The 20937-nt window shown below is 48.0% G+C and overlaps 1 protein-coding gene across 7 annotated transcripts in view; it reads right to left on the bottom strand.

The window, feature by feature from the left end:
• The window catches only part of Pfkfb3 (6-phosphofructo-2-kinase/fructose-2,6-biphosphatase 3), an 86370-nt gene extending 65716 nt beyond the window's left edge, over window positions 1–20654 (bottom strand). For 4 of the 7 annotated variants that reach the window (XM_059263494.1, XM_059263493.1, XM_059263496.1 and 1 more), the window contains exon 1: window positions 20512–20654. In XM_059263494.1, coding sequence (XP_059119477.1) covers window positions 20512–20653 — 142 coding nt within the window. In that variant the 5' untranslated portion in view covers window position 20654. The remainder of the gene's footprint in view (window positions 1–20511) is intronic. The other 3 variants (XM_059263500.1, XM_059263501.1, XM_059263503.1) reach the window with 3 other exon arrangements.
• Window positions 20655–20937: the final 283 nt, after the last annotated feature.

The raw sequence follows: 20937 nt of genomic DNA, 5'->3' as shown, positions 1-20937 counted from the left end.
AAAAAAAAAAGGAAACAGATTTTTTAAAAAAAGATCTCTCCCGGTAACTGTTTTCCTCTTGTGGGGTTTGCACGCCCACCCCGGCCGCACCCAGCTCCGGGATTCCTCCAGTTATTTACAAAGCACTGCCGCTCCCTGCCTGGGCTTCTCGGAAAACTCTTTGCTAGGAAAGCGACCCAGCCTGCGAGTGGCGGCGGGAAGCTGCAAGCCCTCGGTCCCCGCGGCGCGCACCCACGTGCGTGAGACAGCTGAGAGCACCGAGGGGCACGTGAACTCAGCGTGCGGCTCGGCCCCGGAGGGGAGGGGCGTGCGCGGACCAGCTCGTGGGCCGTGGGCCGTGCACCGTGCGCCGCAGCCAATCCCCGCGGTCCTGCCTCTAGGCCACGCCCCTTCTCTGCCAACTTCTGGGAGTCCCCGGCTGACCCCTCTGGGATGCTGGGGCCAGGGACGCTCTCTACCTAGCCTGTGCAGTGGTGCCTAGCGCTTTTCTGGAGGCGAATACGGTGGAGGACCGAGTCCCTGTCTCCCTGTATGGGGTCTCTGAGACCGAGTTCCTCACCTACCCCAGGCTGGGGCGTCCGGTTCTCCTGGGTTCTCTTCCCTATAACCACTTCAGGACATAAACCAACCTTCTTCATCGCCCCCACCCCCATACCTACTCTCGGAAAACATAGGCAGAATAAAAGTGTTCCATGCGTTGACATTCCATCTACAAATGTGTTTGTTTTGTTTTTGCCGTCTGAGTTACTTTTTGAACGAGACACGCCTTTCATCCTAACTCTCTAGAGGCAGAAACAGATGGGTTTCTAGGAGTTAGAAGCCAGCCTGGTCTACATAGGGAGCTCCAGATGAGCCCGAGTTAGGTGGTGAGACTCTGTCTCTAAATAAATAAATGAATAAGTAAACAAATGAAATTAATTTTTGGAAGCCAGATGTGGTGGTGGTCCCCAACTATAAGCCCAGCACTTGGGAGAAGGAGATAGGAAGATCAAAAGTTCAGGACCATATTACAGTGAGTTAGTCTGGGCTACATGAGACTCCTCAAAAAAAACAATTTTTTTTTTTAAAAATTAGATTTTTAATTTTTAGTGAACATACAAAATAATGGATTTCATTGTGACATTTTCATACATATATGTCATTATGCCTTGCTATTATTATTATCTTTATGTGGGGACAGGATCTTGCTATGTAGCCTAGGCTGGTCTCCAAACCAAGGTTTTCCTGCTTTAACTTCCTTGGTGCTGGATTATAGATGTGCACCTCCATGCCCAGATACAAAAATTACTTTCTGTTTTTTAAAGTAGTAGTACATGCTCACTGGGCAATGGTTGAAAGGACATTAAATATTTGTGGTGGTATTTCCTTCTAAACTTGCCTATCTGTGTAGATACTTTCTGAGGCCCAGGAACTGGTATTTGACCTCACTGAGTGACCTTAACAAAATGCCATTGCTCCTGGGGGTCATCAGATGTTATCATTAGGAATCTCATTTTCCTAATTAAAATAGCTAGAGTCTGGCCATGGTGGCTGGGCTGGCCTTGAACATACCAGTAATCCTCCTGCCTCAGACTCCTAAATTCTGGGATTACATGTATTAGCTACCATGAGATAGGCAAGTTTAGAAGGAAATACCAGCATGAATATTTGATGTTCTTTCAACCACTGCACATCTAAATCGTTATTTGGAAGGCAGCACTTCCATCTGTATCAGAGGCCTGATGCAATCTCATAGACTCTAACCTACAGCTAACCCTGAAACTAGCAATTCCACAGAAATAAGTGCCATTGCCGAACAAAAGTCAGATTAGCCTGGAACTTGCTATGTAGCCCAGGCAGGCTTTGAACTTACAGAAATCCTCCTACTTCATCTTGAGTGCTGAGATTACAGGCATGGACCACCCTACCCAGATCACACAGCATGATTTTTAATTTTTTGAGCATTTCATATCACGGTCATTCTGATCCTATTCGCTCTCAGCTCCTCCAAAGGTGTAGCCTGGCATGGAACTTGTGATTTTTGCCCTGCCTCTGCCTCCTCAGCATAGCCTACCGGTACACACCACCCAAACTGGGGAAGAGTTTGTGTTCTTTAACTGTTACTTATGTTGGGGTCAGGAGAAATGTGCCCAAAGGACACAAGAAGGTCTGAGGACAACATTCTCTCCTTCTACTGTGTGCGTATCAGGGGTTCAACTCAGGTCATCAGACTTAGCAGCAAATGCCTTGACCCACAGAGCCACCTCACCAGCCTAGAGCCTGGTTTTTAAAGGTCTTATCGGTCATTCAGTTGTTTCTGACAGAAGCCAAGAAGTACACAGCCACAGATTTTAAAGAAGGACAGTCTCCTTGCTCAGTTTCCTAACATGAGCCCGTGTTGTTACTTATGGGAATTCATTCTGAATTGAGTGGTTTGGGAGTTTTTATAAGGTTAGAGAATAAATCAGTTTCCTATAAAGCAGTAGATGCCACGTGACTGTGTTTTTTGTTTTGTTTTGTTTTTTGTTTTGTTTTTGTTTTTTGGGGTTTGTTTTTGTTTTTGTTTTTGTTTTGTTTTGTTTTTGAGACAAGGTTTCTCTGTGTATCCCTGGCTGTCCTGGATCTCACTCTGTAGACCAGGCTGGTCTCGAACTCACAGAGATCCACCTGGCTCTGCCTCCGGAGTGCTGGGATTAAAGGAGTGCACTACCACTGCCCGGCTGACTATGACATTTTGTTCAGTCTAACGAGTTAGTAACAAAGCTTTCATATAAAGCAGCATCAAACAAAATCGTGATCTCTGCTAGAAACAGGCTCCCTCTGGCACTCTCCAGGGACGTCGCAGCTACCGCAAATGACGTGACAGAAAGTGTGACTCCTGGCAGAGTGCACACTGAGTTTCCTTTAAGAGGGTTATTTTGTCACTGTGGTTTGAAACAGTCTCACTGTATAGCTCTGGATGGCCTGGAACTCTCTGTGTAGACCAGGCTGGTCTTGAACTCCTAGAGATCCGCCTTTAAAGATATGTGACACCACGCCCAGCCGCTATTATAAGGCAATTATCAGGCGACAAGTTGATGAAAAAAAAGTTCTTGTTTTGATTTTGTTGTTGTTTATCTATTTATGTGTGCCTCTGTCTTCCAAGTGCTAGGCTTACAGGCACTCATCCCCATGTTGAGCCAGTTTCTTCTTTAAAAGGAGGCCAGGGACTAAGTGCGGTAATCAGTGGTTAAAGCGCTTACTGCACACACAAGAGGATGAGCGTTCAGATATGCAGCACCCACATAAATACCTGGTGTGCATGGCATCGTAGCTATAATTCCGGTCTCGAAAGGCTTAGACAGAAGATCCCCAAAGCAAACTGGCTATGGAGACCAGCCTTACCAGAGTGCTCTGGGTTTCACTGTGAGACCCGGCCTCAATGAGTAAGGTGGAGTGATCAAGGAAGATTCCTGACATCACCCTTGGTCCCCCACATGCATGCTTGTGGACAAGCATACGTGCCTGCACACATGTGCACCAACACATATGTAAACACACATGTACTCACACCCCACACACATATACTTGACAAGAATAAAACGATGCCAACAAAAAGAAGTCTGCATGGTAATTGACTCAAAGCATAACAGTTCTCTCTGGAAGGCTATCTGCTGAATCTCCGTCATTTTGGACCACAAGCTGAAGCTGCTCAGGCAGGTTATAGTGACCTCGTGTGGGCTGTTCAAAACATCTATCAGACATAGGACCTCAGAGGCATAGCCACTCAGAGAGGTCATGGTGACCTCACACAGGTGACTGAAGGCAACCCCAGAGAGGGCCTGAAGACAGTAGGTGCCTGTCTTGTGGTGAAGGCTTCACTCAGCACACTGCAGTCTACCACCTCGACTCCAGCGCAGCTGCTAAAAAAGAAAACAGTGGCCCCAACACCTCTAAAGTTCAGGTAGGAGGCAACTGTGGGAGGGATTGATGATTCACTCTCTCTCTCTCCCACTCAGATCCATCAACGAGTGCCACCATCTCTGGCCTAACCATCATCTGCTTGCCTGCATTGTGCCTGAAACACCTACCTGATTGAACAGCTTCACCCTATGACTCAGGAAAGTGGTTCCCAACCGAATGTATATTTACAACTTCAAGTGAATCCTCCCATCTTAGCTACTGTTCTATGGCTGTGAAGAAACACCATGACCAAGGCAACTCTTATAAAAGAAAGCATTTACTGGGAGCTTGCTTACAATTGCCCAGGACTAGTACATTATCACCACGGTGGGAAGCAGAAAGGCCTAGCGTTGGAGCAGTAGCTAAGAGCTTTACATCCCAATCCACAGGCCATAGGCAGAGAGAAAAGGAGAGATGATGGGCCTGAGATGAGCTTTTGAGACCTCAAAGCCTACCCCCAGCAACACACCTCCTCCCATAAGGCCACACCTACCAATCCTTCCCAAACAGTTTATCAACTAGGGAATAAGCATGCAAGTGTGTGAACCTACGGGGCCGTTTTCATTTAAACCACCACACCTGCCTTCATTAAAACCCTCCCAGGCCTTCATATCTCCTTGTACACAAAAGGTGAAGGTTTTACTGTGGTCGTGGAGAACCTATGTTAGCTGCCCACTGCCTCCCGAGGCCACCCCTGCTCTGCTCCCATACCCACTCTGCAGCAGCATAGCTCCTCAGTGCTCAGCTGCCCACTCCAGCCATGAGGCCTCTGCCTGGTGCTTCCCCACATGTAACACCCCCTGGTCTTTCAAATTATGTTGTCCTGTGTGTGGGTATGTGCAGGAGATTGAAGGTATACCAGAAGGCCAGGAGAGAGTCTTATACCTCAGTGTTCACTTTCTTACCTGTTTTCTTGTGGATCTTGTTCCCACTCCAGCTCTGTCATGATGTAAGCTCCACAGGTATGAGTTTAGCCTGCTACATGTCACTGTTGCATCCTCAACATTTACCTTCAGTTCACACTGGTTTACTAGTCATTCAGTGCGCTAGTCAACATTTCATCTCTGTGACAAAATGCATGGGCCAATCAACTTATAAGGGTATCATAAATTTATTTTAAAGTGTGTGTGTGTGTGTGTGTGTGTGTGTGCGCGCGCGCGCGCGCAGCCAGAAGAGGGTGATGGATCTCTTGGAGCTAGAGTTAGAGGTAGTTTTGAGGTGCCTGAAATGGAGCAGGGAATGGAAGAGGAAAAAGTGATCTTAACCGCTAAGCTTTTTCTCTAACCCACCTCCCCACACACACACCTGTCCATGCCTCACCCCCACCCCCTGTATTATACATTCACAAGGAAAAAAGGCTTATTTTGGTTTCAGATTACAATTAGTTGGTTCGGTTGCTTTCTTGCTTATGATGTACAAAGCCTCATGACTCATCTCATGGTGACCACAAAGCAAAGAGAGGAGGTGGAAGAAGCTGAGCTTCCAATATCCCCTTCAAGGGTGTGCCCTCAGTGACTTAACTTCCTGCCATTAAGATCCACACCTTTGGGACTGCAGAGATGGCTCACCAGTTAAGAGCACTGGCTGTTCTTCCAGAGGACCTGTGTTCCAATCCCAGCACCCTCATGACAGTTCACAACTGTCTATAACTCCAGTTCCAGGGGATATGATACCTTCACACAGACACACATGCATGCCAAACACTAAGGCAAATAATAATAATAAATAATAATAATAATAATAATAATAATAATAATAATAATAATAACAATACCTTTGTGCCACATATCACTACACCACAAGGTAGGAATCAAGCCTTCAAAATACAGGCATTAGGAGACCATTTACTTTGGGCTACATAGAACTCTCCACAGTACCTAAGCCATACCCAGAACTTTAGCTGCAAGGGAGCTAGGGAGGAGAGCTAACACTTCCAACCTCTGCAGATAATCTGGTACATGGAAGAGTGACCTCAAAATCATGGATTATAGACGATTGTGGCCGTGGAATCAACTTACTCATTTCATCTCTGTGACAAAATGCATGGGCCAATCAACTTATAAGGGTATCATAAATTTATTTTAAAGTGTGTGTGTGTGTGCGCGCGCGTGTGTGCGCAAAACCAGAGTCTTTTGCAATGAAACGGAATACACTAGAAAATAGCAGGATGTGCTGTACATACAGCCTAAGGATAAGTTGTTTCAGGAAGCAGCTTTCCAAATTAGCAAACAAAACTATTCATCGGAATTTCTGGGGCATCAAGCTTTTTTACAAGTTTTGCAGTGGGCTGGAGAGATAGTTCAGGAATACAGAGTGTGTTTGGCTCTTCCAGAGGCTATATGTTTAATATCCAGCACCCACAACAAGCTGCTCACCACTCCCTGTAACTCTAGCTCCAGGGACCTGGTGCCCTCTCCTGGCCCTCCTGCACATATCCACACAGAGAACAATATAATAAATGGTGGCACATTCACTTAATCCCAGCACTTGGAGGGCCAAAGGAAGAGCTTTGTGAGTTCCTGGCCAGCCCAGTGTACATGGCAAATGAGTTCCAGGCCAGCCAGGGTAACAAAGTGAGACCCTGTCTCCAAAAATTAATTAATTGATTGATTGATTGATTGATTGATTGATTAAAGGCTGGAAAGTCAGCTGATTGGTGAAGAGCATCAGCCACCCACAAGGGCCTAACAGCCATCTGTAACTCCAGTTCCAGAGGATCCAATGCTCTCTACTGACCTCTGCAGGTAATGCACACATGTGGTGTATAGACATAAAACAAAATGTTTAAATGTTTTAAATTTTAAATTACAGGGGCCAGAGAGGTGGCTTAGTGGGTAATAATATACCAGCTGCTCTTTCAGAGGACCCAGGTTTGGTTTCCAGAATCCGCATGGCAACTCCAGGTCCAGGGGGATCTGACATGTTCTTCTGGTCTCTTTGGGCATTCCTTGTACACAGTGCACAGATGTACATCTACACAAGACACCCATAAAAGAAAAATAAATAACATCTCAACAAAGTGGCTTTTTTTAATTAAATTGCCAGGTATGGTGGCAAAAGTCTTGGAAGGCAAAGGGAGGCAGATTTCAGTTAGTTCCATGCCAGCCTGGTCTACATAGTGAGTTCCAGAACAGATAGGGCTATGTAGAGAGACCCTGCCTCAAAAAAAAAAAATTCTTAATATAAATTAATGAATCTCAAAACGTGTTTTTTTTTTTTTTCAGACAGGGTTTCATTATGTGTCCTTGGCTGGTCTATAACTCACAGAGATCCACTTCCCTCTGTCTCCCAAGTGCTGGGATTAAAGGCGTGTGTCACCACACCTGGCCTGGAAAATGTTTTTAAAAAGCTTTGCAATAAGATGAATCTAATGGCACAAGCCTATGATGCCAGCTCTGAGGGAAGGCTAAAGCAGAAAGATTGTGAGAACGAAGTCTGTCCAGCCCATAGAATGAGTGGAAGGGCAGCCTGGTCAACTTAGTGAGACCCTGTCTCAAAATTTTTAAGAGTAAAAATGAGGACTGGAGACGTGTTCAGTAGAAGAATGCTTTCTTAGCATGCTTGAGGGCCTGGGCTCCATCCCCAGCAGCACCAAAAAGAAGGAGGAGAAGGAGGAGGATGAGGAGGAGAAGAAGGAGGAGAAGGAGGAGAAGGAGAAAGAGAAGAAGGAAGAGGAGGAGGAAAAGGAGAAGGAAGAGAAGGACGAGGAGAAGGAGAAGGAGGGAGAGAGAGAGAGAGAGAAGGAAGAAAGAAAGAAAGAAAGAAAGAAAGAAAGAAAGAAAGAAAGAAAGAAAGAAAAGAAAGAAAGAAAGAAAGGAAGAAAGGAAGAGAAAGAAAGAAAGAAAGAAAGAAAGAAAGAAAGAAAGAAAGAAAGAAAGAAAGAGAGAGAGAAGGAAAGAAAGGAGAGTTCCCCCAGGAAAGTTGGGCATGGTGACACATGCCTCTGCCTTCAGCTCTTGGGGAGGTAGGAGGTAGGAGTTTAGGGCAGCCTTAATATGTATTAAGTTTGTGACCAACGTGGGTTACATAAGACACTGCCTGAATTAGTTCTAAAGTGCAACTAAACAAAACCATCAGGGGTGCAGTTTTGTCCTTCAGCTACCAATGCTTCAGTGCCCACTGATCTAAGTTGGCATCCGGCTCCCAGCAGGCACAGATCTCAGTACAAAGGGCAGCCTTTCCCTGGAGCCTGTCTGTATCCCACAGCGGACCTTCACTTTCTCTCTTCCGGTTTCAAAGTCCACGCTTCCTTTGAGGTATCTTCCCAACTTCCCCTTTGCCTCCCACTAACTGCCTAGCCCTTTCTCATCCGTGCAGGGCAACTGGATGAACCCCTAGCATGGCCAAATTGGCCTAAGGGAGAGAGGTTACAGAAAGTCTCGAATGCCACCGTGGGAAAGAGCAGCTAACTTCAAAGCATTTGGTATCTCAGTGTCTCTGAGCGTCAGGGGCACTGGAGCCTCTGAAAAATCCTCCTCGGGACAGGGGGTCAAAACAGTCTTCCTTCTGACAGAGTACCTGAAAAAATACAGATGGAGGCTGTCTGCTGAGTGGTCCATGAGGAGGACTTCTGAAGAAACCTGGAGGAGGAGCTCCAGGAGCGGGCAGGATAACTCTAAGCCTGTCTACTCTTATGAAGTACCTTGACTGCCAGGCATGAGACACCCCGGAGCCAAGCCTCCTTGCTTAGACACAGCACACACACACCCACACACCCACACCCCGCACACTCCCCCCCGGGGGTGTTGTATATACAGTTACAGGTCAGCAGGAGGAGAGAGTGCTCTGCAGACCTGAGCTGTTCCTCTCCAGCCTCTTCTCACTTTCCCCCCCATCCACAGTCCATTTTGGAGGGAAGGGGGTGGGGGTTAGTTAGCTTCTTGGGTTTTGAGACAGGATCTCATGTAGCCCAGGCTAGTCTCAATTTCTCTATGTAGGTTGGGGGCATGGTGTGGCACCCCTTTAATCCCAGAACTTGGGAGACAGAGGCAGCAGATCCCTGTGAGTTCAAAACCAAACTGATCTACACAGTGAGTTTCTGGACAGCATGGGTTACACAGAAAGACTGTCTCAAATAATAATTATAATAATAATAATCCTTGTATGTAGCCAAGGATGATCTTGAACTCCTGACCCTCCTGCCTCCATCCCTGAAGTGCTGGGATAAATATACACCACCACTCTCAGATTATGAGGTGCTGAGGACTGAACCCAGGATTTTGTACGTCCTAAAAAAAGCACTCTAACCTCTGAGCTACATTCTCACCCTTAGCCCCGCTCCCAAGCAGGAAATCTTTGGCAACTGATTTCTTCCGAGGACAAGTTTTGTCTTCTTTCTTATTTTCTGTAGATTTCAAGTTGCCTGCCATCGGGCATATAAAGAAAACACGAGGGCTTCCAACCTTTCAGCCAAGTTTAAAAATGCATAGTCATTTTCTCCCTAGACGGCAGGAGGGACTTTAGACTGTGGGAACCCTATCAAAGAGCGCTTTGTCCCGCAGGCACCTGAAGTAACAACAGACCTGTGCGCAGGGCAGCCTGCTCTGAGAGACAGAGAGCTGCAGGCAATCTCAGTGAAGGGAGAAGGTATATTCACGACATACATTGCAGCTGTTAAGTCAAAGCCAAAGGAATCCAGAGACCAGAAGCAGGACCTTTCGTATGACATTTGTCTGAAAACGTAGCTTCTCACCTACAGATGCTGACAGACATCCAGCACAAAATCTTTGGAGGACAAAAGTGCAAATGGAATTGCCCCCCACCCCCTTGAGACAGTCTCAAGTAGCTCAGCCAGATGTTGAACTCTTCTTGTAACCAAGGATGACCTTGAACTCCTGATCCTCCTGCCTTTGCTTCCCAAGCACCGGGATTACAGATAAGCACCAACACACTTGGCACTGTGGCGCAAACCCAGGGCTCTGTGTGTGCTATACAAGCACTCTACCAATTGAGCTCCGTTACCGACTGAGTCTCTCCGTTCTCTTCTTGTGTTCAGTTTAGCCAGTAAGCTCTGAAGGCCAAACAAACACTTGGTGTATGTATGTGATAAGCATCCAAGCAACTGGAAAACACTGCCCTCAGAATCAGGGCTGGGAGCACATTAGCACATCTCCTTCTCTGACAGTTAGGTAAACGGAGTCCGGTGATCTTAGTGGCTTTCTTGAGATGACTCCTGATTGAGGTGACCTGTCGGTCTAGTTTCCCGGTCACTCCACTGCCTCTTCCTGCCTAAGCAGGTCTCGGAACCATCTCACAGGACCACAAATGACGAAAGCATATTTACAGACTGACTGGTCTGTAAACATGTCCATCAGCCTGTGGAATAAGTGGTCCCTCTAGGTGGTCACTCAGGAACCCTTATGTCAGAGGGCTGGGTTAGTAGACGGTAAAACAGACATGGAGCTACTGCATTCCCTCCGACCACACAGCTCCTGCAGAATGTCAGGCAAGAGGAGAGTCTTCACCTGCCTGCTCCTGCTCTTCTTGCATGACATCTGTGATTATTTGTGATTTCCTTCTCTGCTGTTATTTTTGGGGGAGTGTCTCATATATCCCAGGCTGGTCTTGAACTTGATGTGTAGTCAAGGATAACATTGAACTTCTGACCATCCTGTTTTGCCTTCCTGAGTGCTAAAATTAAACCCAGGGCTTCATGCATGCTAAGTGAGTACTGTATCAACTGAACTACATCCCGAGCGCCATGATACATGTGTGGAGGTCAGAGGACAAAATCTGCAGGAGCCAGTTCTCTCTGTGTGAATCCTAGGGCTCAAAATCAAGTTGTCAGATTTGGTGGCAAGAACTATTACCCACTGGGCCATCTCATCAGCCCCCTATAAGGAGAGGAGGACACATGGTGAGGGGCACCTGCCACAGATATGGAGACAATGGCGAGACTGTGAGTGTCTGTGCTGAGTGCTGGGATGGAGAGAGTAAAGGGCTCTCCTGAAGGATATTCTCAGTGGCTTGGGACCGTGAAAGGAAGACTCAGTTCACGGCAGCTTGGAAATTCCAAAGGCCCACAATCCCCCCACAGGATTTATCAGCAGTTGGTATTTTAACTCTCTACAAGAAGAAAACCTACCTGAATGAGTTCCAAGAACTAGGTGTGTCCAACCCATGGCCCATGTTCCACATGCAGCCAAGGATCACTATGAATGTAGCTGGACACAGGATCACAAACTAACTAAAAACATCGTGAGAGTTCTTGTGACGTTTATTTCTTTTCCTAATTTGATGATGTGGTTCTCAGATGTGAACTCTGTAGATGCCATTGTCATGTCAGGTCCTCCCACGGCTGACGTCATTCCTCAGACTCCTTCTCTGGGGGAAGCATGTCAAAGCTGGTGTCAGAGACAGTCTCTGAAAATGGCCAGGGAAGGGCTAGGGGGGTAGCTCCAAGCATGGATACCTAAGTTTGATCCCCAGAAACCACCTTTTTTTTTTTTCTAAATAACAACAAAAGGCTGCTACATAGCTGTGATCCCAGCGTGTGGGGAGCAGAGACAAGCAGCTTTGTGGGGCTTACTAGACAACCAGACTAGCACACTTGGAGAGTAACAGGCTGGTGAGAAATCATCTCAAAAATGAAGATGGTCAGCACCTGAGGAAGGACACTGAGCATGTTCTCTGTCTCTCTCTCTCTGTCTCTCTGTCTCTCTGTCTCTGTCTCTGTCTCTCTGTCTCTGTCTCTGTCTCTGTCTCTCTCTCTCTCTCTCTCTCTCTCACACACACACACACACACACACACACACACACACACACACACACATCTAGGGAGCTCAGTTCATACCCATAAGGCTCTTAGGCACCAAAGAAGAGAGCTCCCTGAATGCATCCTCCTAAAGAGCCCTGAGTGGAGGACAGCACACGGCACTTCACTGGAGTCCAGGATCGGATGAGAGACTCAATGGCTAACACAGCTCCCTCCTTAAGGATGTCTTGGGATTTGCTCTTTGGACCATATTGGGAAGACAAAAGAAGGGGTCCTGAATTGGGATACAGAGTCATAAGCACCTCTCATGGGCTGGCACACATCTCTCACAGATGCAGAGGGACCCAGCATCTGACGCTGTTTCTCTACTTCTCTCTGTATAAAGAACTTGATTGTTGAGCCGGGCGGTGGTGGCGCACGCCTTTAATCCCAGCACTCGGGAGGCAGAGTCAGGTGGATCTCTGTGAGTTCGAGGCCAGCCTGGTCTACAAAGCAAGTTCCAGGACAGGCACCAAAACTACACAGAGAAACCCTGTCTCGAAAAAACAACAACAATAAAAAAGAACTTGATTGTTAATGGAGGCTTGGTGCACCATTTGGGTCTGCCTGACATGGCACACCACACCGTACCATGTCATACCAGATCAGACCATGCCAGGCCACACTACACAGCATGTGACAGTTCTGGCCCACCTTGGAAAGGCAGAAGGCAGAGGTTTCTGCCCCAGCTCTCTTCTCACATTTGCTGCGAGGCTTTTAGCAATTTACCTAACCCTTCTCAGCCTCTTCTTGTTTATCTTTCAAACAGTCATGCTAATATCAGGGTCTCTGAGGGTGGAGATGAGGATCATGGACACACACAAAGTGCCTTAAGTTTAGTTCCCAGCACTTGGGAAGAAGCTGGGAGAGTTTGGGGGTTCCTGTTTGTTTCCCCTTTCGTTTGCTTTTAGAAGAGTTCACACTTGGTGTGGTTTTTAAAAATCTACTTATTTGCTTGTTTTTTTTGTTTTTTTTTTTTTTTTTGGTTTGGTTTTGGTTTTGAACTTTATCAGACAGGGTCTTCATATGGCCCAGGCTGCAACTGGATATGCAGTTGAGGACAATCTTGAAGTCCTGTTCTCTTATTGGGTCCTGGTCTCGAGCGCTGGGCTGAAGGTGTGAATCACATGTCGAGCCTTTGATTTTGTTTTGGGGGGAGGTGGTCATAGTTCTTTTCTCGCCCCCCCCCTTCCTTTTTTCCTTTTGAGACAGGGTCTCTCTGGTGTCCTAGGGCCCTGGTTGTCCAGGAACTCACTATGTAGACCAGGCTGGCCTCTAATTCAGAGATTTGCCTGCCTTTGCCTCCCTGTGTGCACCACCGTGTCTGGAACAGTTCTAATTTGTAAGATTTACTTAGCATGCTTGTCTGTGTGAGTTTACGTGCAGGAGCCCATAGAGGCCAGGAGAGGGTGTCAGATCCCCCTGGAATCTGACAAAGTCCCCTGCAAGAGGAATGAATGCTCTGAATGACCCAGCCCTTAACTCTAATTAGTGTGCGTGTGTGCATCTCTCCCCCCCCCCCCCCCCCGTGTGTGTGTGTGTGTGTGTGTGTGTGTGTGTGTGTGTGTGTGTGATGTATATGTGTGACATGAGTGTGGAGATTACAGGGCAACTTTGTGAAGTCGGTTTTCTCTTTCCACCTTTATGTACATGGTTCCTGGAGATCAAATTCAGGCCACCAGGCTTGTGTGGCAAGGACCCCCTACTCACTGAGCCATCTCCATGTTTTTATTTAGGGGGCTGTTGTTTGTTTTATGTTTTGGCAGAGTCTCCTGCTGTAGCCTAGGCTGACCTTGAACCTCACTACTTGTCAGCAATCCTCCAGCCTCTGTGTCTTGTGCGCTGGAGATTCCAGGTGTGAGCTGCTGCGCCTAGTGTTCTGTTTTGTTTTCGTGCGGCTGTGGATCTAACCCCAGCCTCAGGCTTCCAGGCAAGTGTCCTACCAGCGCGCCAGGTCCCCAGCCCATCATTGCTATTGGAACTTTCGCCTGCTATTTGTTGTCCCTTCTGATGACGGGCCCAGGCAAGAATACTTGAAATACTTTTGTTTGACGGACACTAGGCCTGAAAGGGAATTTAGTCAAGAACCCAGGCTCTAGGCCAGGTTCTCAACCTTTCTAATGCTGCGAACTTTTAACACAGTTCCTCATGTTGTGGTGACCCCCAACCATAAAATTATTTCATTGCTACTTCATAACTGTAATTTTGCTACTGCTTTGAATTGTAATGTAAATATCTGATATGCAGCTCAAGTGATCTCGACCCACAGATTGAGAACTATTGCTCTAGACTAAGCCATACCCTGTCATCTATGAGACTCAGATATTCCTCCCCCTCCCACCCATCTCCTCTGTGGTGCTGAGGATGAAATCCCAGAGCCCAGAGATTTTTGCATGTGAGACATGCACTCTCTTACTGAGCTATATAACCAACTTCCCCATCCTGGAAGGTGTCAAGTTCTTGCAGAAGTGAATGCCACCTCACCTCCCTCCACAGTGGCTCCCTGACTTAACCACAACTTTCTGACTTCCTCCCTGTGTCTAGCTGACGGCTTTCCTGTCCCCCTTTTTGTTTGCTCAGTTCTCATGTAACGGGGACTATGGAGGTCTAGCCCCTCGACAGCCCTCTCCCAGGGTCCAGGAAGAATCTACAACCAGTTGATAATCTAATCTTTGATGACAAGAAATGAATCTATGTACACGAAACTCTTTAATCCACACACTTTATTCTTCTGGGTCAGTTCTCTCTCTACACAGCTTCTTTTCTGCTTTCACACTTAGCTCCTTTCTTGCCTGATTCTCTCTACATCTTTCTGCTGTTCCCTCTAAGACTATCTTAATTCCTTCATCTAATTCTGCCCCATCTCGGTCGGTCTTTCTCATCTCATTCTTACCCACCTAGTTCTTCCCCACCTAGTTCTTCCCCATCTGGCTCTTCCTCATCTTCCATCTCGTTCCTCTAGTACTCTCTTCTAGCCCTTCAATCTAGTTCTTCCCCATCTCAGTTCGTTTTTATCCAGTTCTTCCCCATCTAGTTCTTCCATTCTCTTTTCTCTTCACTGTCTGGTCCTCTCAAGTCTCTGAGGTTTACAATTCTATACCCATGCAATAGCAACACTCTGGTTAAAGCAAGGTCACCAGGCTTGAATTCCCTCAGGGTCAAAAGGAGGGGCAATAAGATCCACACACAAGAACAGTAATTGCCAGCCATCAGCTGCAACCCCAAAGGGAAGTGACTAATGAGGAGTAGAATCAACTGAGGGCTAAATTTGGTTAATATCTGAGCAAGGGGGATTTTATGTGCTCAACTATATTCTTAGAAGTGATTTGTTAAAGTGTTAGGAGTCTATCAGCAACGAGTGAAAATAAAACTGCCTTCTTTTCCTTTGGCCCCTTATCTGTCCCAGCTATCTTGACTACTGCTTTCTGGCAGGGCGGGGGAGTGCACTCGGTGGCTGGGCAGCCTGAGTCAGCTTGATGGACCTGTAAGTAGAAACCCTTTAGCTCTGAGTTAATTGTTAAAGGTAGATCTAAAAGTAGAGATAAGACTTTGGAAAGGGAAAGGTTAAGCTTAATTAGCACATCTGCCAGGCCTTCACAAACAGATAGTCTGGATGCTTAAGTCTGTTCTTAGAGAGTACAAAGGTATCTCTGATAAGATACTTTCGTCCGTCCGGGGTGGTCCTGGCCGGATGCTGCTAATGACGATAATTACAGAGAGACCTGAAGTTAGGGATCCTGGCTGTGTTACTGCACAGAAGGTTATCTAAATATTCCTTAGTAGAAGGGAAATGGTGCCCAATAAATGATGGAAAAGCTACAATAGCACATGAGAAATTCATAGCAAGAAATGGCTGAAAATCAAAAGCCAATATCACCAAGACTCCTTGAGCCCCAGCTTGACCTCTGGAAGGCCCTTGGCTTCTTCCAGGTATTATTAGCTTGTCATATCAGCTGAAATCCTACTTCATATTATTGCGGCTTGCAGCACTCATGTTTCCTAACTTCTCCTTATTCAAGCCAACCTCAAGCCAGTTTCTACAGCCCTGCTTCTTCAGTCAGTCCTGGGATTGAAAATCTTCCCTCACCACAGCCGCAGTCACCCCGGAGACCATACAAGAGACAAGATGCCTAGGTAATGCCAGCATCCTGATGGTCGTTTATTGCCCGAGCCACAGAGGGTATTAGGGGGTATTCCCCTTCACCAGTCACTCCACCTGTGTTACAAAGTGCCAAAACAACAACAACAACAACACGCCATCCACTGGAGTCCACGTCAGAAAGGAGGTATGCACAGATGTAAGTACCTCACTACCACCACAACACCAAATCCAAGGAGAGGCCGCGTCTTCATCTACGGCAGCTGGCCAGGCCACAGCCCTCTCTGTCCAGAGTCTCATTTCCTTAGTAGGTGTCAGGTGAGGGTGGAGGGCTTTCATCCTTCAAAAACAGAAACTCAAAACTGGCTCTCTGCTGGGGCTTCTTTTTATTTGACTTGTTTGCTGGATTTTTTTTTAAACATTAGAGGTAGTGTTAAGGAGAGCAGAGAAAGGCAGCAGAGTGTTGCTCCTTTATTTGTTTGTTGGTTTAGAGACAGGGCTTCATGTAATCCAGGCTGGCCTCAAACTTGCTAAAATCCGTCCCAAGGGTTAGAATTGTAGTATTGCACCACCGCACACACGGTTTTAATTTTATGAGACAGGGTCTTGCTACGTAATGCAGGCTGGCCTTGATTTTACAAAGATTTGCCAGCCTCAGCCTCCTGAGTATTGAGATTACAGACATTTGTCACCACACCTCAATCTGTGTTCGGATTTTTCCTCCTCCTCCTTCTCTTCCTTCTATGGGGTCTCAGACAGCTCAGGCTAGCCTTGAACTTGCTATTTAGGCAAGGATGATCTTGTGTGATCCTCTACCAGTGCTGGGATTACAGGTGTGGACTACCACACTCAGTTTTTGTAGCGCTAGAGATTGGACCCGGGCCCTAGTGTGTGCGTGCTCTGCATGAATTCTACCAACAGAGCTATCATCATAGCCCTGTGCCAATCTCTGACCTTCTCCTCTTGGCACTTGCTGGATATCATAGGAGGTGCGCTCCAGGGAGGGAGCCCTATGTCTGTCTGTTTACTTACTACCTGGAAAATGCTGGCACACAGTGTCAAGGATGAAGGGATGACTTGGCATGGGACTGCTGAACCTTGCCCTAATGGAATTCAGGCGATATTACTGTGTGCTTCCTGCAGGGGAGGCGTAAAACCAGGACCTAAGGTTGATATGTGTGGTTCCAACACATCAACTGTCCACCACTGGGCACATCTACCCTGCACTGCAGCCAGGCAGATTGACCTGTAGGGACAGTACCATCAGGCTCCGGGCTTCATAGCTGTCGGTGCCATGAGAACAGAGACAGAGGACACCAGGGTCTCTCTGCAGCCCACCAGATGCCTGCATCCTCCACAAGAGGCCAGGACTTCAGTCAGCCAGCCACACTGCCCCCTCAACATCTTGGGCCTGAGGTGGATACATAGCCTTCTTGCTAACCTCTGGGGGTTTCCTATATCCTACTCAATCTTTCAGAGAAAGCTCTTTACCAAACTCTCCTCTACTTACCTGATTTACGTTTCCTCCAGGCCCCTACAGTGCTGGTCCCAGGCCTTATGACTGTCAATCATAAAAAGGGGGCCAGGGATGTATCTCAGCAAGTAAAAGCACTTTACCACACAAACTTGAAGACCTGAGCTAAGTCCCTGGAACCCTCAGGAGAAGGAGAACCAACTCTGAAAGTTGTCCTCTGACCTCCATGCACATTCACACTTATGCACACACATCATACACAAACACACACAATAATAAAAAATAAATATTAAGGACAGAACTATATCAAAGGATAGGCTTCCTAGCCTCTGGCTCACTGAGAAGCCTCCTCCATCCGGCCCACAGAAGAAACCTCCTCCTCTATCTGATTGCATTTGGCTTAGGGTGGAAAACAGCAAAGACTTTTTCATGTCTTAATTTTAACTGTACTCTGAATAGTTGATATGTTCAGATGGCTCAGAATTTTAAAAACATAGGTATGTGTGCACACATATGTTCTCCCATGTCTGCCAGGGTTGGGATGAGTATCAGCGGTCCCTTTCCTAACTGACCATGTCACAGAGCATGGTTAATCAGGATGCCAACACAAACCACACCCCGGCTCCCAGAGATTCCGATTCCTACTTGTTGGATATTGCTAAGAGTTTATAACTTAGAACTGGTTTACAAATCAGTTATTCAGTGGGTAACGATGCTTGCAGCCAAACTTAACAGCCTGAGTTCAACCCCCAGCACCCACATCGTAGACAGAGAACTGGTTCCTGAAATGACTTCTACATGTGTGCCATGGTGTATGTGTATTTGTATATTCACATACACAAAATAAATAGATAAAATTTAAACATTTTAAGCTCACAATTTAACATGCAAGGAAGTTCTGCCTCAGACTCAAAGCCCACCGGAGTCTATGCCTTGGCTCAAATCCAAGCATCTGGGAGATCCAGACAGCATGGCCTCCAAGCAGTTTCTCACACACTGGGACCTTCCGAAAGTAATCATGGAATGGGAAAGTGATACTTTCCTCACAGTTTGGCAATGGTTCTTCAGATTAAAACTAGGAACAAATGTAGAGCCAAATTTGGTTGGCAGTTGACAAATAGTTTGCCTTTATAATCTAATAATGCACTAAATAAGCTAATTCTTAAAAAAAAAAAAAAAAAAAAAAAAAGCTGCTAGCTGGGAATGGCATTGAATGCCTGCAAATCCCAGCACCTGGGATGTGGGAGGATTATTTCAAGGCCTGCTTCCGATGTGTATCCAGTGTGAGGCCAGCCTGAGCTACACGCTATCCTATCTTTAAAAATCTGAACTCCTGCTCATCCTGCATCTGCCTCTCAAGTGCTAGGGTAATGAGCATGTACCACCACAACAAGCTATAAAGCAAAATCTTATTTTAAAGTCACTGAGAGCCAGGCGTGGTAGCTCATACCTTTAATTCCAGCACTTGGGAGGCAGAAGCAGGTAGATATCTGCGATTTCGAGGCCAGCCTGGTCGACATACTGAGCTCCTGGCCAGCCAGGACTACACCGTGAGACTCTATCTCGACCCACTCCCTCATCCTCCCCCCCAAAAAAATTGAAGAGTATAATTACTTCCGTTTGGAAGGCCATCCCCTAAGCACTGTGACGGCTAACAGACACCTTTGCCTTCTTTTAATTTGCCCACCAGAGACCACAAGGTCATAAATATGAGAGAAGTGAGTAAGTGTGTCATCAATGACTCTTCGCACTGCAGTTAATGAGGTGAGATAAGGACTCTGACACCCTCAAGACAGGCGGTCCGGGGACAAAGTGGTCACATTATGCATGGGGCAACAGAGACCCTGAGGACAGTGGCTGTGGGCTTACATCACCAGCTGACCAGAGAGAACTTATCACTCCTGCCCTTTGACCGAGTTCTTTCCTTTACGTTATCTCCAGCAGCATAGGAGTGTGAGCCTGCCCCCTTCACAGCCCGGAGCTGGGAATGGTACCTTAGCACTCTGTGCTTATGAGGGACAAAGGCCACCATAGCCTCCCAGCAACCACAGAAATAACCTGCCCATTCACCTGAATTATGAAAGAAGAGAAGCTTGGCAAGAAAGGTGGGTGGAGGCGGAGAGCCACACTAGACAGCCCCAGCACCTGGCGAGCCAGGCTTTCTTTCCGTCCCTACCCACAAGTCCGCAGGCCCAGTGGGAGAGCCTTAGGCGGTTTTTGTTTGTCTCCAGCAAGGTCTCAAGTCGCCCAGGGGACCTCCCACTTGCTTTGTAGTTTAGGATGGCCTTAAACTTCTGATCTTCCTGCCTCCATCCCTCCCCCATCAGCCCAAGCACCGGGATTACAGGCACGTGCCACCAAGCTGCAGAGGTCAGAGAGTCCCAGTTTGAAAAGTCTCCCAGTCACTCTACCCTTCTGCAGCCCCTACTTCCATTCCAAGGCTTTGACTTGAGCATCGTGGCCCGGGGTCCCGCCCAGCTCTAAACAGTGGCTTGGAGACTCACTGGGCCTTCATAGCCCTGCCTGTAAAATGGGACCAAATACTCTGGCGACCCCCCGCAGTGAGCCATGGGAATCTCCTGGCCTCCGGGGCAGAATGCCAAGGTGAATGAGCTCAGATGCAGCAGTGGCAGTGGGCAGAGCCTGCAAAGCCTAGACGGGCACTGCGTGTGGCTGCCAGACCGACCTCAGCGGGGCACCGGTTTGCTTCTGTATACTTGTCTGCCGGTCCTCCCACAGCCGGCTCTCTTCCTGTGCCCATTTTGCCGCGGAGGAAACTGAAAGTGCGGGGTAAAAAAAAATGACTTCCCCAGGGTGACAATGCGAAGGCAGAGCTAGCCTGGGATCTGCCTTGCACACGCCGCGGCCTCCTCCCCTCTGCAGTCTCCCTCCTATCCGCCCCAGGCTGCCGAGCTCCGGCCATCACAATGACCCAAGTTTCCCAGAAACAAACGCTGAAATTCCCGGCTGGCTGTTCTGCCTGCTTTCCGGGGCTGGGACGCCGTAGGATCCTGGGGTTCGCTAGAAGTACCTCCACTAGCACTGCGCTCTCCGCCTCCCAGCCCAGCGGGGGTTCCCGCATCCACGTGGTGTAGCCGCGGACACTACGAGGCTCAAGGGGACAGCGCAGGGCTGGAGGGGACAGCGCCGAGCGAAGGGGCGTAACGCGCGGCAGGATGGCCAGTGCAGGATGGGAGGAGGCAAGGCGGAATCCCCGAGGGGACAAGGGTCTCCGCACCTGGGGAGAACCCGGGAACCCCCTACCTTTCCTGAAGGGCATCGCGCCGAGGACGCTGCGCGGGGGGGCTGGCCCGCGACACCTGGGCAGGCTGACGTCCAAGTGGCAGCCCCGAGGCTCGAGGCGGCCTGCGGGCGATGGGGCCGGCGAGGGAGGGGAAAGGGACATATTTGGTCACAGCCTGGCACGTCACAGTGCGGAGGAGGCCCCGCCGCAGAGCAGGAAGCGCGGGAGTCGCGTCACCCGTGCGCTCTGGGCGCCTGCGGGCGGCGGCCGGGAGGCCAGGGTGGGCGACCGGGTCCCGCCCTGAGCCTAGAGCCCTGGAGGTGCCGCCTGCCGATGCAGATGCCAAGCATGGAGGAAAACCACCTGGAAGGGGATGACAATTAGCTCATCCATCAGCTCCTTCGGGCTGTGGAAGGAAGGAAGGGACTTGGAGGAATTTTATCTTT

This window comes from Peromyscus eremicus, chromosome 5 (genome assembly GCF_949786415.1).
Source record: "Peromyscus eremicus chromosome 5, PerEre_H2_v1, whole genome shotgun sequence".
NCBI lineage: Eukaryota > Metazoa > Chordata > Mammalia > Rodentia > Cricetidae > Peromyscus > Peromyscus eremicus.
Note: the sequence above shows the minus strand (reverse complement) of the source record. Positions and strands in the feature narration are given on the sequence as shown.